This window comes from Cydia splendana, chromosome 14 (genome assembly GCF_910591565.1).
Source record: "Cydia splendana chromosome 14, ilCydSple1.2, whole genome shotgun sequence".
NCBI classification, from domain to species: Eukaryota; Metazoa; Arthropoda; class Insecta; order Lepidoptera; family Tortricidae; genus Cydia; species Cydia splendana.
The window spans coordinates 1,361,431-1,379,495 of record NC_085973.1 but is presented as its reverse complement, the minus strand read 5'-3'; the positions used below and the strand labels follow the sequence as shown (position 1 = coordinate 1,379,495).

The window sequence follows — 18,065 nt, the reverse complement described above, 5'->3', positions numbered from 1 at the left end:
AACACACAAAAAGCTAAGGATCCATATGAACCAGTGTCTTCAGTGGTTCATCTGTACATATAAGTAACATATCAGATTTAATTGTCTGGCAGACTAATGTCTGTAGTCTGTAGAAAAACGAAACGCTAGCAACTCCCACAAGCTCACAAGTACCTACCTATGCGATTTATTCAATTCTACATTTAAACCCTACGCTTTAACTAGTTATTTGAACTTCACTATTGTGAAATTATGTAGAAATCTGTAAAATAAAAAGTATGATTTTTAATTTTGTTTTCTTTTGTACACTACGGGTAGAAACTATCTATAGGCAAGCGATAGTGTTCTCGATTTTGATTATTTTGAACTTTATTTTTTCCACGCAAGTCTGTTTTCACTTACGAAAAGAGAAAAAAAGGGATAAATAATACAAAAACAAAGATGTGATTTATCTTGTAATTCACCCAGTTACAAAAGTTACTTACACAATAATATATACACAGCTAAAGCCAGACCAGCCATGGTCTAATAAAACATGGTCTTCTATTCCCAGAGTGACACAGGCCTACGTCACAATAACATGGCCGCTATATCCCGTGGAGCGCCCTAAACAGACACGTGTGCTGGTAACTAGTATAGGAGTTCCATACTACGGTAATTCTGGGGCGCTCCAGGGGATATATAGCGCTATCGCATATTATCATATAGCGCTGTCGCATGATGACGTAGGCTTGTGTCAGTTAGGTGACCTAGAAACGCCGGGAATAGAGTACCAGGCGGAGTATATTATTATACCATGAGACCAGCGAGAGATGAGAATAACATATTTCATATGATTTTTATCTTACACAAAATATCTAAATATTTTTCTATAAATTAAACACTTTTATCATCTCTTTTGACTAACTACTTTATATATAAAGCGCTTGAAGGAATGTTACAGATATATATTATTGCAAATATATTTCATAATAGTATCTTAGAATTATGTACTTTACTGTACATATTTTTACGAGCAGGCAAAGAAAAATTAACACAAAAATACAAGTTTGTGATGCTTAAATTCTTAAAATAATACTTTAAATTATACAAATTATAGCTTATAGCTAACATTGAAGTAACAAGTAATATAAACCAGTTTATTATAATTATCAATCACCTAATAAATGTTGTCACCAATATAGGCAACCACTGTAGGCATATACACCCGTTTTTTTCTGCCAGAAAACAGTCGTTTGTGTATTTTCAACTGTCATGATTCGTGATTGGCCGATCGGGCACTATAGTGTATAGTGTGTATTTCATTGTGTATGTATACATACACAATGAAATATATTTTAACATTAAATTCGATAATTCTACTAAAATTCTAACTTGTCGTTTTCGTCAGGTGACAACCAAAACTCACTAATTGTAAAAAAAAAAAACCTTGTTTTATTGCTAGTACGATTCACTATATAGCGAGGTATAGTATAGGACTAGCAAAAACTTGCATGCAATTTTCATTACATTGCGGTATCTGATCAAACTTTTGTATGCAGTTTACCTTAGTAGTCGGCAATGTAACGTAAATTGCTGGCACTTGCTAGTCTACGCCTCGCTTATGACTCTGAACTTGTAATTAGTTAGCGAGTCTTGGTTGTGACACTTGTCACCTGACGATTCATTAGCTTGCAGTTACACAAAGACGCTTCACAACAAACAACATGAATTAACCCTTTATTACGTCATGTAGGTCAGCACCAGATGTCATGGTTGCATTTTTGTCACCTGTCATGTCATGCGTCACTTTCGCACTTTGATACTTGTTAGAACGTGACAGCCATGGTGACATGGTGAAAAAGGCGAACAACATATATTCATTTCTTCTTCTTCTTTAACTCATTATGTTGGCTATTTTCTGAGTTTTTTTTTAATCGAAGCTGGTAGAGCAAAGGATTGATACATTTGAGTGACATGTATTTATACAACCATCTACTGTACGGATATGATGGTCGTTCTTGTCCACGTGACAGATAAAACGGTATCCGTCACTTTCATTCGCGCAGTGTTAAAAAGTGACGGACATTTTGTCACGTGGATAAAGGGGCCCACTGATTAACAGTCCGCCGGACGGTATATGCCTGTGAGTTAGAACAAAATTTTGACAGTTCCGAACAACTGACAGGCCGATACAGGGCCCCTTAAAACCATCCATAATATAATATGTTTGCTGAATATTAACATTTATGTTAATTAATACAAACACCTATACAAATAAAAAAATGCATCTCTCATATAATGTAAAGCTGCCTGTCCACTGGAGCAGGAGCAGGGGAGCAGTGAGAGAAATAAACAATCCACCGTTAAATTGTATATAATCTCCGCTCCTCTTTGCCCTATTGGTGGATTTTTATCTTGCTCACCACTTCGCTGCCTTTCTCTGCTCCAGTGGACAGACAGCCTACGTAACATTTACAAAATGCCTTTATAATTTTAATTAATACGTAATTAATTCACTTGAAAATGAAAACTGACATTGCAAAACGGCCAGTAGTTATTGTTATTAATTACAGTACTTTATAATAGGTATTTATTTATTTCTTTATTGCACAGTAACAATTAACACACAAACACTGCGGACTTACTGCCAAACGGCATTTCCTAACAGTCATAGCCCTTTTTTGTACGTATTATTGAAAATAAAAAGTATTACCAAAATTTACCAGAGATTAGGCTGCACAGCTCAGATGATGAGAGACGATGGCGTCAACATCTACCCGGGACACATAATTTGAACGGCCCAGTTTTCTGTAATTCAATTGTAAAAGTAAATTAAGGAATACCTTTTAAGGATTCTGTTATGTTGTGATGTCATTATACAGGATGGCTAAAAAATAAGCGCATTCCCGTTGCCAGGGGGGTTTTGGAATTATACTAAGCAACTTTTACTATGGGACCAACCCCGAAATCGCGAATAAAAATTTGGCTGGTCCACTTTCTATAGGAGGGTAATTTTTTTTTCGCGATTTCGGGGTTGGTCACATAGTAAAAGTTCCTTTAGCCACCGTGTATAGAAAAACCATAGACATAGAATAAATAATTTTCTTTTAATATACGTCAGTTTTGACAATTCTTTCTCTCTCATACTCAGTAGGGATACATATAAGGTTTGTGCCGTTTGTGCGTCGACACATATTTACCTACAGTACGGCTAATTTTACGGTTTTACCCTCGTGTTTTCAGTCACTCGCACGACATGTTTCGGAACCTAGAAAATGGAAACCTAGGCTGGTTTCCATTTTCTAGGTTTTCATTTTCAAGCACTAATAGCTTACGAGTACATTCGCGACGTAAAGTGTCAGGTACCTACGCCTCCGGGTCCTTGCTCATGAGCGCCAGGTCGGCCTGCACCATGTCCTGCACGAGCTCCTGGAAGGACACGCGCGGCGACCAGCCGAGCTTGGCCTTCGCTTTGGATGCGTCGCCGAGAAGTAGGTCCTGTAACAAAATTGAAATCAACTTTAATACGCCATTTATATTTGGAATAGAAAAATATTTATTTGCTGTAAAAATACATAAACACAACCATAGTCTAATAAAACATGGTCTTCTCTTCCCAGAGTGACACAAGCCTACGTCACAATAACATTGCCACTTTGTATAGCGCTATCGCATATTATCTTATAGCGCTGTCGCATGATGACGTAGGCTTGTGTCAGTCACGAGGTCGGAAGAGAGTACCAGGCGGTGTATATTATTATACCATGAACACAACAAAGTAATTACTAATGAATCACAAGTACACCAAATAGGGTGCCGGCTCAGCATAAGCCGTGTCTCACCACTCAGTAGGCCTAAAATATTTCGGGTTCACTTTTGATCAGCAACTGATCAGTTTTGGCGTAATGTCCGGTCTCGTCCACACCGGCGCCGCGCCACACAACCGTTCGTCCGACAACGGCGAATGAGCGCGATACAGTAGTACTATCTCTGTCACTCTTAACTTATAAATATAATGGTCAAAAAACTAAGAAATTCACCACTTCAGTCGGCCTGAAGTATTTAGGGTTCACTTTGATCAGCAACTGATCAGTTTTGCCGTCAAGTCCGGTCTCGTCCACACCAGCGCCGCGCCACACGACCGTCCGTCCGACAACCGCGAATGAGCGCGATACAGTAGTACTATCTCTGTCACTTATAAATATAATGGGCAAAAAACTATGAAACTCACCACTTCAGTCGGCCTGAAGTATTTAGGGTTCACTTTGATCAGCAACTGATCAGTTTTGCCGTCATGTCCGGTCTCGTCCACACCGGCGCCGCGCCACACGACCGTCCGTCCGACAACCGCGAATGAGCGCGATACAGTAGTACTATCTCTGTCACTTATAAATATAATGGGCAAAAAAACTATGAAACTCACCACTTCAGTCGGCCTGAAGTATTTAGGGTTCACTTTGATCAGCAGCTGATCGGTTTTGGCGTCATGTCCGGTCTCGTCCACACAACCGTTCGTCCGAAAACGGCGAATGGGCGCGATACAGTAGTACTATCTCTGTCACTCTTAACTTATAAAATATATAGGTAATGGTAAAAAAACTAAGAAACTCACCACTTCAGTCGGCCTGAAGTATTTAGGGTTCACTTTGATCAGCAGCTGATCGGTTTTGGCGTCATGTCCGGTCTCGTCCACACAACCGTTCGTCCGACAACGGCGAATGGGCGCGATACAGTAGTACTATCTCTGTCACTCTTAACTTATAAAATATATAGGTAATGGTAAAAAAACTAAGAAACTCACCACTTCAGTCGGCCTGAAGTATTTAGGGTTCACTTTGATCAGCAGCTGATCGGTTTTGGCGTCATGTCCGGTCTCGTCCACACAACCGTTCGTCCGACAACGGCGAATGGGCGCGATACAGTAGTACTATCTCTGTCACTCTTAACTTATAAAATATATAGGTAATGGTAAAAAAACTAAGAAACTCACCACTTCAGTCGGCCTGAAGTATTTAGGGTTCACTTTGATCAGCAACTGATCAGTTTTGGCGTCATGTCCGGTCTCGTCCACACCGGCGCCGCGCCACACGACCGTCCGTCCGACGACCGCAAACGCTTTCTCCACGAATTCGCGCACGCTGTGCGTCTCTCCTGTGGCCACTACGAAGTCTTCCGGCTCGTCTTGTTGCAGCATCAGCCACATTGCCTGGAAAAGGATAGGAATATTAGGATGCATGTAAACTATGTTCTTATATCCGAGATTGTACAATGACGATTGCAATAAATATTATTAGGGCCACCCCACACTAGCGTCTTCCGAGCGTCGGTGTCTAGCCAACTCTATGGCTGCTGCTCGACGCAACGTCGGCGCAACTGCGCAGCAACGCCATTTTCCATAGTATTGACTAGACGCCGACGCTCAAAAGACGCTAGTGTGGGTGGCTCTTATTACCCAATCTAGCTGTAATTTTAGTTAAAAACCGGTCATATTGGGGGTGTAACCGTCATAATTGCAGTGTAAAAACCCCGATGTTTATAATTTATAAATCACGTATCTGTAGTGCTCGACATATTACTTGTTATTCTTATCACTGCTGATAAGTAGATGAGTTCGGTAGACAAATTATCGCTTCCATTGTTTAAAACGATATAATCTGTAAATTTTATAGATTGATTGGCAAAAGTAAGCGCGGGGATTCTATAAATATATTGGGAGTTTATTAATAATTCTTGCGCCGCTCTTATGACTGGCTAGCATGAGTTGCGTTCTCGCGCGCGACTTCATACATCTAGCGCGACTTCAAGTATGGACCCACGCGCGAGAACGTAACCCAACTCAACGCAGTCGGTCGGCTAGCATTCAAATATTATTGTATTTATCTCTAAATATTAAAACTAAATATTATTGTACTGAATCAGACCTGATACGAACCGATACAATACAATAATATTTAGTTTTGATCTCATTGTAGTTCAACGTTGCCTTGCCATGTTCGGATGATCCTCTTTAAATGAAACAATAATTTGTACATTTTTCATTTGAAGTTTTTGCATTTGACACCAAGAAAAATATACCTGAGGTTCTGAAATTAGTTTATAAATGTTAGCTCTATTTCGACGGTCTGAAAATAAACAAGCGATTTAGGTATACCTGTGCTGTTAGATTGACTAATAAAGGTTTAGTTTCTCCTCGTCGGGTCTCGTGGTTCAAGAGACTTCGAGGTTTTAAAGAAACTAATATAATTACCTCGACATAATCCTTGGCATGCCCCCAATCCCTCTTACAGTCCAGATTGCCCAGCTCTATATACTCCATGAGGCCTAAAGTGATCTTCGCGACGCCTCGGGTGAGCTTCCTCGAGACAGTTCTCGTCGCGGACTCTCGTGGTTGAAGACACCTATAGGTTTTAAAGAAACTAATATAATTACCTCGACATAATCCTTGGCATGCCCCCAATCCCTCTTACAGTCCAGATTGCCCAACTCTATATACTCCATGAGGCCTAAAGTTATCTTCGCGACGCCTCGGGTGATCTTCCTCGTGACGAAGTTCTCGCCTCGCCGGGGACTCTCGTGGTTGAAGAGGAGGCCGTTGCAGGCGAACATGCCGTAGGCCTCGCGGTAGTTTATTGTTATCCAGTAGCCATAGAGTTTCGCACAGGCTGGAATATTTATAAGGAAATGTTATGTTTAAAAGGCCGACTTGCACCATTCCACTAACCCGGGGTTAAGCGGTTAAACTGTTAACCCAGTGTCAAATTGTACTGGTAACCATGGTAAGTCCAGGTTTAACCGGTTAACCCCGGGTTAGTGGAATGGTGCAAGTGGCCCTAAGAGAACGGAGCTTTGAATCAAAGACGTCAGTTGACGTTCATTGGTGGGTTCATTTTCGACTGATTTAAAAGTCTTATGGCGTTATTCATAAACGCGTTACTGGCCTGAATTAGCTGCGAATCGTTTGTCTTTATCTGTCATTTTGACTTATGTATTTGTAAGAAAGGGATAAAACCTGATTTAACTAAATCAGGCCCGTAAAGTTATATTAATAAGGGGGTTAGTCTAAGGAATAATCGTGCCCCGAGTTAGATAGCAAAGGTGTACGGCGCCATGTTTTGTAGTAACTGAATTGTTAAATGTCAACTTTTTACAATTAGAGTTCTCGTACAATGTACAGAGTATTACAACGCCATCTACATTAGCTGTCAAAATCAGTCACTCGAGAAAAAGTGAATCAAACCAATAAAAGCGATTGTTTCTGGTTCTTCAATACAATAGTGAACTGTCGCGATTGCGCGAAATCGAAAGAATTTACCTCCCAAGTCAATTGCATTCATTATCTTGGCGAATACCCAGAATCCAAAAACAAATGTGTGAAACATCCGGAGGCCATCCATTCTACTTTCTACTCAATGGTTTGCATTGCTCGGTGATATTTGAGGTAAAAATCAATTGTAACAATCTTAAATGCGTTTTAAGAATTTAGGGCTGATTTAAACGGCGCGCGAACTCGCATGCGATTCTAGTTACATTGCGGACTGTTGGTTACGGCCAATTCAACCGACCGATCAAAAACCGCAATGTAATGAAACTCGCGTGCGAGTTCTCGCATCGTCTAAATGAGCCCTAATGTTACCACGACTATTTTAAGTTTTGTCGTATTAGGATTTAGGATAGAAATGTTTGACAAAACAATATAATTTTAAGTTTTAGGGGCTTCGACACATATTTATTTAGGTACGCAGATAGGTACCTAAAAAAAATCGGACCAGTGCGAGTCGGACTCGCCCACCGAGGGTTCCGTACTTTTTTAGTATTTGTTGTTATAGCGGCAACAGAAATACATCATCTGTGAAAATTTCAACTGTCTAGCTATCACGGTTCAAGAAATACAGCCTGGTGACAGACAGACAGCCAGACGGACAGTGGAGTCTTAGTAATAGGTTCCCGTTTTTACCCTTTGGGTACTGAACCCTAAAAAAAACCGGACAAGTGTGAGTCGGACTCGCCCACCGAGGGTTCCGTACTTTTTAGTATTTGTTGTTATAGCGGCAACAGAAATACATCATCTGTGAAAATTTCAACTGCCTAGCTATCACGGTTCATGACTCATGAGATACAGCCTGGTGACAGACGGACGGACGGACAGCGAAGTCTTAGTAATAGGGTCCCGTTTTTACCCTTTGGGTACGGAACCCTAAAAATAGTAAAGGGTCATCATCATCATCATAACTTAACAGCTTTGCTCTTGTCGGTGGAGTAATCGCCAATAATTTCTTTCTTGTGCCAGTCTTTTAATTTCCTCATACGACGCATTACGACGACGACTAGTGCGTCGTATGAGTAATAATATAATAATAATATAATAATTCAGCCTATATACGTCCCACTGCTGGGCACAGGCCTCCTCTCATGCGCGAGAGGGCTTGGGCTATAGTCCCCACGCTAGCCCAATGCGGATTGGGGACTTCACATACACCTTTGAATTTCTTCGCAGATGTATGCAGGTTTCCGAAGCGGTGGTGGCCGAGTGGATATGACGCCCGACTTTCAATCCGGAGGTCGCGGGTTCAAATCCTGGCTCGTACCAATGAGTTTTTCGGAACTTATGTACGAAATATCATTTGATATTTACCGCTAGCTTTTCGGTGAAGGAAAACATCGTGAGGAAACCTGCATGAGTAAAGGGTATCAAATACAAAATCACTTAAATTATGTAAATTCGTAAGCAAACTCCTATTGCTTTGATATCAATTCTAACAGAAATATTAGCACTTACCGTAAGGTGATCGTGGGTAGAAGGGCGTTTTTTCCGTCTGTGGGACTTCGACCACTTTTCCGTACAGCTCCGAGGTGGAGGCCTGATAGATTCGCGTCTCCTTCTCTAAACCTGCGGCTCTGACTGCCTCCAGTAGTCGTAAGGTACCTAATGCGTCCACCTATAATACGTAGATTTTGGTTACTTAGTCTTTAAATAACTTCTAATACTAAATAACCGACTTCACAAAACATGTCGTTAGCACTTCACAAAATGTCGCTTACCGAAACAAAATACAAGACCTAGACTTAGGGAGTTTAAAAAATACACAAATAAACGAGTCGCTTAACTTCAAACTCGGTTAAATCCATCTGTCAGATTATGCGATTTTGGTATTTATTAAGAAAAGGTAATAGGGTTAGGTACACATTTGCTGAGAGGGTCGAATGAATTTACCCGAGTTGCAAGTTAAGTAAGCGACGCAATTGTGCCTACAATGTTTCAAGGTTTCAAATAATTTAACTTTTCAAACAATACTTAGATCTCGACGATAACTGAGTAAGGCTCCGAAATTAAAAACCGCCGGTTATAAAATATTTAACGGAATTAAACCTTGAAAATATGAAGTCGTTAAAAATTGACCAGACCAGAGATCAAAGATGTATGGTTGAAAGTGTTGAAACTCACCTGCGCCGTGTATTCGCTCAGTTCAAAGGACACTTTTACGTGAGACTGCGCTCCGAGATTGTAGATCTCCTTTGGTCGAGTCTGGAAGAAAATTATGTTGGAAGTAATTCTTTATTACGTCATGAGGCTTTTCGCGATGGTGCCCCTCCATCCATCGCGATCTGACGTAGGTAGGTATACCCTATAATTAAACGTACGCACGTAAAACGTTATTTCGATCGCTCTTTACCCATAAATCTTACCGCCTGTTTTCGCCACTACTTAATTGTTTTCGTATTCATATGTTTATGCTGTCAGCTGCAGAGAAAAGGTACCCCCCTGTCCCCCCCGCATATAAGTTTGTATGCAAAGGTGCTAAGCTAATATCCAATTATATTTAGTTTATTACCCGCATATGAAAAGCAATTCACGGTTATACCTAAACCGCCGAATTTGGTGTACCTACTTAACTAAGAATAGTTATTCCCAAGTATACATTTCATCCAAGGTTGTATTTCCTTGGATGAGTTCCTATTCATCATTCTCTGGCGACGTCACAAGGAGCTAGTTTTTAATACGCGAAACATACCTAAATCCCTCGTAAAAATGACCATAGCTCGGAATTATATTGAATCATAAACCATATCAACGTGTACGGTTAGCAAACAACGATTCGTAAGCCGTAAAGCGTGTAATCGCACTATTGTTCAGGTATGAAAGCATGCCGCACTCAACCTTGCTGTATGTGTTATTTATTGAAATACATTTCATGCTATAATCGGCAGAGGCTGGTAGGTAAGGTGTGATCATAATTAATTTATGTAAAGCGATCAAGGACACTTAACATATTATATTATGTATACTATATCTCAACTAGAGTTAGACCAAGAAAAGTAAGCAGCGATTTTCATAACCCACGCTGTGCAAGTGTTATTTAAAAAATCAAACTATGAAATTATGACGTATAAATAACACTTGCACTGCGTGGGCTATCAAAATCGCTGCAAACTTTTCTTGGTCTAAGCTAGTCTATCTGTTCTGTAGTTTAAGCCCGCCACAGCTCGCCAGAACTGACAATGTCAATAGCAGCGCTGTCATAAGCGCATTGCCGACCCTTTAAGGCAGCGTTCGGCAACCAGCGGCCCGCGGGCCGCATGGGGCCCGCGAACCTCTCACTTGCGGCCCGCGAGCCTCCCTGGCTATTTTGTATGTAATATTGACAAATGACAATGTCTAATAAAGTCATAAATATTAACAAAGTGCGGCCCGCGTCCACTTCGTTAACTGCTATGTCGCCCTTGGCTGCTAAAAGGTTGCCGACCGCTGCTTTAAGGGGCCCACTGATTAACAGTCCGCCGGACGGTATAGGCCTGTCAGTTGTCCGGAACTGTCAAAATTTTGTTCTAACTGACAGGCCGATACCGTCCGGCGGACTGTTAATCAGTGGGCCCCTTTATATTCGTATGCAGAAATTCATCGTATTTATAAGTATTGATAGGTTATGAGACCAACACTAACACTAGGAACGCACCACTAATATCTACGCACAGGAATGCAACAGTAATATCTACAGTGTTATTTTTTATGCTTGCAGTCTTCGGTAAGGTTCTCAGTTGAGCTGCTCCAATTATGAGTGAGACATACGTAGGTATAGTTCTGCCATTCTCGAGGACGTTCTCCGTTTTGTATGGGGAATAATCTCATACGAGAACATGCCCCATAGTAAACGGAGAATTTTCTCTAGAACGGCACAACTATCATACGTAACTTACTTCTCATGTGGTACGTAGTTTAACGATAACATAGGTCTCACTGCAAATGAGGACGCATTCCGCCGGCTCACGACCATTGAGTTATTATTTCCTAATATTGAGAAGCCATACCAAACAATAAAATTGTCACAATCGCAACCTGTACCACGCGACCAAAACGTCGTAAGCGACGTAAAATTAATGGCGCTTACGCGTTTAGATCACGAGATTCACGCTCCGCTTCTATGATTTGTGGTCAAAACAACAACAACTCATGGCGCAAAATACTGGTTCTATGTGCCGGTTATATAAGTTAGTAATAATAGTTATTGAAGTAATAGTGAGCATTGGCTCACAACCTAGCAAGCGGCAATTTTTTTTTTAAGTGACAATTCCGCTAGTATTTGTTTACCTACCTTGACAATGATGCTAATCAAGCAGGTAGTGTCCGTAAGGTCTCCGTAGTGTAAATGCATGCGGCCGCCAGTGTGACATGCCGGTCTCTCGTATAGGTGCTGTATGCGGCCCGTGTTGAAGGAAGAGGAGCGTCTGAGGATCCCGTGGACCGTGTAGCCTTTCTCGATGAGGAATTCGGCGAGGTAGGAACCATCCTGGGGGTCAAATGATACACTTAGTTATTTATTACCCTTAGGTTCAAGGCGGGAACAGTGGATCATCGCAAACAGTGGCTCAGTGAGTCGCCCAAATATCGCTATACACTGTAGCACCGTTACGTGTTAGAATAACCATTGCTCGTCCATTTGATTTTGATCGATTTCTGAATGTTTTTGTTGTATTAGCAGGGAAGCATAATTACCCTCTTTCATGCTGGAATTAGGTTGGGTGAGCCACTGTACCCGGCTATTTTTTCCGAGCCACTGTACCCTCCTTGTACCCTATAGTCAGGCACGTGGCACGTAGAAATGTAGACAATACAAATATAATTAAGACGATGCAAATTCACAAACAGTTTTTATTATCTTTTTTCTATTTCGGAAGTTTCGATCTCGATGAGTTTCTGGGTTTAAACAAAAAAGTTTCATGGCAATAAATATTACAAGGTTCGAGCGGAAGTTAACTTGTCTATACTTCCGTTTTCGCATTTATCAGCTACTAGAACTACTTAAACGGTTCAAGATAGGTGTCTGGAAAATGTCGTACGCTGCATACAGCATACAGCATTAAATCCTATAGAAATATGTATTGATATCTTCCATAGTTGTCTGTAGCGTACGGCGGCGTGAAAGGCATTTCATCCATTTACTAAAATGTGTTAATATTTTAATTAGGGCTTGCGGTCGCGTCCGAGTTTCGTGTACCCGTCGCCGGGGCCCCGTTGCCGGGTTACACGGCCCCAAATGCCCGTTCGGGACGCCAAATTTTATGATCCGTCTATCCAAGTACTCGGAACCACAGGCATTTAATATGTGGACCTAATGGTGTCTGTAATAAATAAATTCATTCATTCATTCTTTTCTCGCCATATAATGGCGTTTCGATGTGTTGTGTATAAGAGCGACGAATTGAATTACTAGTGAATAATTGCTGTTAGTGATGGTTGATCAAAATATTAAAACCCCATTCGTTTTGTATGCAATATAAGATCAGTTTATCATTTAATAATGGTACTTATTTGTTTCAACTCAAACCAGTTGGGGCTTGTCTACCCATTACCCATGCAGAACCGAGACCTGCGGATCCGGACCCTATTTAATGCAGTTCCAGAGCCAAATGCAGATTCGGAATCGAATATTGACGTATTTGTGTAACTCGAGACCTTGCTGGGTTTATTTACGTGGGTACACGGGTTGGCGTGTAGCACGGATATGACTTTTTCGACTTAAAATACGTGAGTGACGCGTTCTTAATACATTTAATATGTATGTGTCTCACGGAAGTTTTGTTATTAAAATTGCAGATTGGAATTTCAACTCTTATCTTATATTCCTATTTTGCTCCAATCTAAGCATATAGGTATAAATCCTAAAGCTGAAACAAGTGTGGAATATTACTTAAATAATGCTATAAATGTAGGACTGGGTTTTACCATAAATAAATACAGAACTAGCTTGAAATTCCCCGGGAAGTATTCACAACATCAGGCCAGAGATCAGCTGTTGAATGGTGTTCAGCTTTGGCTTTGTATTTTTAGGATTATTTTTTGTAAATACTGTGGCAACACCAAAGTCACGGTTCGAATTTAAATATTGCTCTGTCATACTCGGTTTAGACTCTCGCGCGAGCCACGAGACGAGGCGCGAGCCGCGCCACGAGACGCGAGTGTGAACGGTAGGCTCGTGACTCGTCTCGCGGCTCTGCTCGCGCTCGCCTGGCTCGCGTGGAGGAGCGGTTTTTTGGGCACGAGTCAAAGGGGCTCGCGCGGGACTCGCGCTTGCGTTCACACTCGCGTTCGACTTGTCATTCGATTATAAACCTTATGCCGTGCCGTTAGTGTTTAAAATATATTAGCTCGACGAGCTTAGGCGCCATGCGACGAGCCTCGAGCCGAGCCACGAGGCGAGACTGTAATCATTAGCTCGACGGGCTCATGCGCTCAAGGCCACTCGAGGCGAGCCACGAGACGCGCCGCGAGCCGAGAGTCTAAACCGGCTATCACAAGCTGTCAGGGCCAGTATGTCATGAAACTAATACCAGTTCGCATCGCCTTTCGCTATTCTCGTTAATTTTCTCGCAATTTGTTAAAAGCACTACTGCCAATCTCTAGACTATTTAAAATCAGTGCTGTGTAGCCGAAGGACGCCGTGCCCATCTTTGCAGTGGAGAATCCTAGGTCTAAGTTGGCCGACTGAAGGTAACGGTTCTGAGCTTACCTCTAGCTAGCGACAAGGGCAGCCCGGACCACCACCAACAGTCCACAACGGAGACCAACGGTTCAACCCACAACCACCGGATTGCAAAGGTAACTTCGTCTCACACTATTTCACACTTAAATTTAATTTCATAGGTTAATTCTAGCATACAATAACTTTCTTGCTCAACCAGCCCCTAAACTTATTCCCCTATCGTCCCCTCTTTACAGTCCACTCTTTCGTCAGTGAACAAATGGAAATCCCACAATATTAAGATACAAAAAGTCAAAGATCACTTTCCTAATCCTTATGACAAAATAAAACTATACTTACTCATATTTTACAACTAAGTTTAAACAAAAATGTTTAATCAATCAATCAATCAATCAATTTATTTATTTCATAAAGATAACAATGATCTTATTTTTGTTAGTACATACTTAAAAATAATGTTAGTACTTAAAAGCTAAATTTGACTTTACATTTAAAATTATTTCATTAATTACAGGACAACACACATGATCAGCAATCATCTTTAGGATGCTGTTTGGACTGTCCCTTGTTCTGCTCAACAGAGACGCTGCTTTTTTGCAAAAAAAATAAAATTTAATTAAAAAATAATTAAAATTTAGTATTAAAATTTGTGCTCAAGTATTATAAAATTCCTTATCATAAACAACTAGTTGCTAGCTGATAAATCTGATAATATTAGATTTTAGAATTGTACAGTCTAGATTTTAATTTAAGGAGTATTTTAAGTATTTACGATTAGCATAAGAGTAGAGAAAAACCGGCCAAGTGCGATTCGGACTCGCGCACGAAGGGTTCCGTATCATTACGCATAAAACGACAAAAATACCATTATCTATAAAAACAAATATTTTTAGTATTTGTTGTTATAGCGGCAACAGGAATACATCATCTGTGAAAATTTCAACTGTCTAGCTATCACGGTTCGTGAGATACAGCCTGGTGACAGACAGACAGACGGACGGACGGACGGACGGACGGACGGACGGACGGACGGACGGACAGCGGAGTCTTAGTAATAGGGTCCCGTTTTACCCTTTGGGTACGGAACCCTAAAAAGTAAAATATTAAATGTCTAGAATTGCTAAACATAGTATTGTACATTACAAATACAATGCTTTTCCTCTTGGAAAAACCCAAAATATCGTAAACGAAATAAATATTCAATTACCTGTCCTGTGATACCGGTGATAAGAGCCACCTTCTTGTTTCCATCGCCGTTTGAACCTTCTCCGGACATTTTGTTTTTTTTTTTTATTGTAGAAAGAGAGTAAAATATTTAAGGCACAGGGCGTAGTGTACACGTCCTCACCGCGCGAGCCGGCGACGCTTGATGCGGATTGATAAGCTTATCACAAACACTCATACTCAATTAACATTATCGTGCGAAGTAACGGTTTACAACTGATAGGAATGGATTTAATAGGTGAAATAATAAGTGATATAACTTCTAATATAGGAAATGCTCGCGTTTTAGGAAATGTTAGTGTATAAAAATACAAATAATCACGAATTTAAGAAACAAAATTCTGTTTCTGGAAATAGGTTTTAAAATACTTGTGTCAGTTTAGTGTCAGTGTCATTGAAAAATGATAATATTGTTGTGTTTGAGCAACTGAATTAAACGTTGAGAATGTGTATAAAATGAACGATACACGACAAGACATGTATAGTTTCAGCGTGTGCTAGTGGCTTTATAGCGAGGATTTGATTTTGACGGCTAATTTTTTTTATCTTATTCATTTATGTCAATTTTATTGCTGTAACATTGCAAATTGTAATTTAATGTTTGTTTAATTTATCGTCGTCGTCGTCGTCGCAAACTGTATTATTGTACAGTGCGCAATTAAATGTATATTCTCTTACATTGAGAAAAGTGCTGAGTTAGACAAGACCGCGCTTACATCAAAAACAGCTTGTGATAAGACGTAAACTTGTCTTTGATAAAAGAAGAGGTTATTACCACTTCGAAGGACAGGTAGTTACTTCATTATATCGTGTCCGAACATGTGAATAATCTTAAGAATTATTAATGATTACTCGCGACAGCTAACCTTTTGCTGAGCGGTAATTTGTTTGTACGAAGGTGGACCGCATTATTGCGCCATCGTGTAGAAGCAGGATAAAGTTCGTGCTAACGTGATGCCTGACATCAAGATTACCCCGCTGGGGGCGGGCCAGGATGTCGGCAGGAGCTGTATTCTCTTATCCATGGGAGGGAAGAACATTATGCTGGACTGTGGAATGCATATGGGTTATAACGACGAACGCCGCTTCCCGGATTTCTCTTATATTGTCCCTGAAGGTCCAATCACGAGCCAGATCGATTGTGTCATAATCTCCCATTTCCATTTAGACCACTGTGGTGCTTTGCCCTACATGTCGGAGATGGTCGGTTACACTGGTCCTATATACATGACACATCCTACAAAAGCCATTGCTCCTATACTCCTGGAGGACATGAGAAAAGTTGCAGTGGAGAGAAAAGGTGAATCTAACTTCTTCACATCTCAAATGATAAAAGATTGCATTAAGAAAGTTACTGCGGTAACATTGCACCAATCGGTAATGGTAGACAATGATTTGGAAATAAAGGCATATTATGCTGGGCATGTACTGGGTGCTGCCATGTTTTGGATTAGAGTTGGATCTCAGTCTGTCGTCTACACCGGTGACTACAATATGACTCCGGATAGACATTTAGGAGCTGCTTGGATCGACAAGTGCAGACCTGATTTGCTTATATCAGAGTCAACTTATGCTACTACTATCAGAGATTCCAAAAGGTGCCGTGAAAGAGACTTCCTTAAGAAAGTCCATGAGTGTGTAGAAAAGGGTGGTAAAGTCCTCATCCCTGTTTTTGCCCTTGGCCGTGCCCAGGAACTCTGTATATTGTTGGAAACATACTGGGAACGGATGAATCTTAAATGCCCAGTGTACTTTGCCTTAGGCCTCACAGAAAAAGCAAACAATTACTACAAAATGTTCATCACATGGACCAATCAGAAGATCAGGAAGACTTTTGTACAGAGAAACATGTTTGATTTTAAACATATTAAACCTTTTGATAAGTCATACATTGATAACCCTGGTGCAATGGTGGTTTTTGCAACTCCGGGCATGTTACATGCTGGACTGTCATTAAACATCTTCAAGAAATGGGCACCTTATGAACAAAACATGGTTATCATGCCTGGGTTCTGTGTGCAAGGAACTGTTGGTCATAAGATTTTAAATGGAGCCAAAAAAGTAGAATTTGAAAACCGTCAAGTGGTGGAAGTCAAAATGGCAGTAGAATACATGTCTTTCTCTGCCCATGCTGATGCTAAAGGCATCATGCAGCTGATTCAATACTGTGAACCCAAGAATGTCCTTCTAGTACATGGTGAAGCTCAGAAAATGGAGTTTTTGAAGGACAAAATTGAAAAGGAGTTCAAGATTAACTGCTACATGCCTGCCAATGGAGAAACTTGCACCATTTCAACTCCAACTAAAATCCCGATTGATGTGTCTTTAAGGCTACTGAAAGCTGAAGCAGTGAGATACAATGCTCAGCCACCAGATCCAAAGAGACGGCGTGTAGTGAATGGAATTCTCTGTGTCAAAGACAATAGACTTTCTCTCATAGACATTGATGAAATGTGCGATGAAATTGGCATTAACAGGCATATCATCCGTTTCACAAGCACTGTGCGTTTGGATGACCCGGGTCCAGCCCTCAAGACTGCAGAGAAGTTGAAAGGTTTACTCACAGAGAAGTTATCGGGCTGGTCTATCACAATATCTGATGGCAACATCTCTGTGGAATCCGTGCTTATTAAAGTTGAGGGTGACGATGAAACTACAAAAAATATTTATGTCTCTTGGACCAACCAGGATGAGGATCTTGGCAGTTACATATTAGGATTGCTGCAGTCTATGGTTCAATGATTTTGAGATTAAGCATGAATGTATGTGCGCCTGAAGGCATAGGAATAAGAACAAGCTTAAAAAGTAACAAGCTCTCAAAAAAAGTATTTGTGATGTAAAAGAGATTCCAATCCAGTTTTCAGTTAAGATTATAAAACTATCACTAATATTCGATTTTTCGAT

The 18,065-nt window shown here is 40.7% G+C and overlaps 2 protein-coding genes across 2 annotated transcripts; one reads left to right on the top strand and one right to left on the bottom strand.

The window, feature by feature from the left end:
* Positions 1-423: 423 nt before the first annotated feature.
* LOC134797086 (GDP-mannose 4,6 dehydratase) lies at positions 424-15,511 on the bottom strand. Its single transcript, XM_063769309.1, has 8 exons — positions 15,145-15,511; positions 11,550-11,744; positions 9,404-9,484; positions 8,738-8,897; positions 6,391-6,623; positions 4,952-5,167; positions 3,328-3,459; positions 424-2,769 (listed from the first exon to the last, which is right to left on the bottom strand). Exons 1-7 carry the CDS (start codon positions 15,211-15,213, stop codon positions 3,328-3,330), a joined length of 1,086 nt encoding a protein of 361 aa, XP_063625379.1. The 5' UTR covers positions 15,214-15,511; the 3' UTR covers positions 424-2,769.
* Positions 15,512-15,726: 215 nt separating this feature from the next.
* Positions 15,727-18,056, top strand: LOC134797047 (integrator complex subunit 11). Its single transcript, XM_063769265.1, has one exon. The coding sequence runs from the start codon at positions 16,116-16,118 to the stop codon at positions 17,901-17,903; it is 1,788 nt and encodes a 595-aa protein (XP_063625335.1). The 5' UTR covers positions 15,727-16,115; the 3' UTR covers positions 17,904-18,056.
* Positions 18,057-18,065: the final 9 nt, after the last annotated feature.

What these genes read in the sequence shown, in the direction of transcription:
- LOC134797086 (XM_063769309.1), bottom strand. Translation starts at nt 15,213, where the DNA reads ATGTCCGGAGAAGGTTCAAACGGCGATGGAAACAAGAAGGTGGCTCTT. An exon ending in TCACCGGTATCACAGGACAG is followed by an intron (nt 11,745 to 15,144) that starts GTAATTGAATAT and finishes TTTGACCCCCAG; the next exon opens with GATGGTTCCTACCTCGCCGA. An exon ending in TGATTAGCATCATTGTCAAG is followed by an intron (nt 9,485 to 11,549) that starts GTAGGTAAACAA and finishes ATTTTCTTCCAG; the next exon opens with ACTCGACCAAAGGAGATCTA.
- LOC134797047 (XM_063769265.1), top strand. Translation starts at nt 16,116, where the DNA reads ATGCCTGACATCAAGATTACCCCGCTGGGGGCGGGCCAGGATGTCGGC.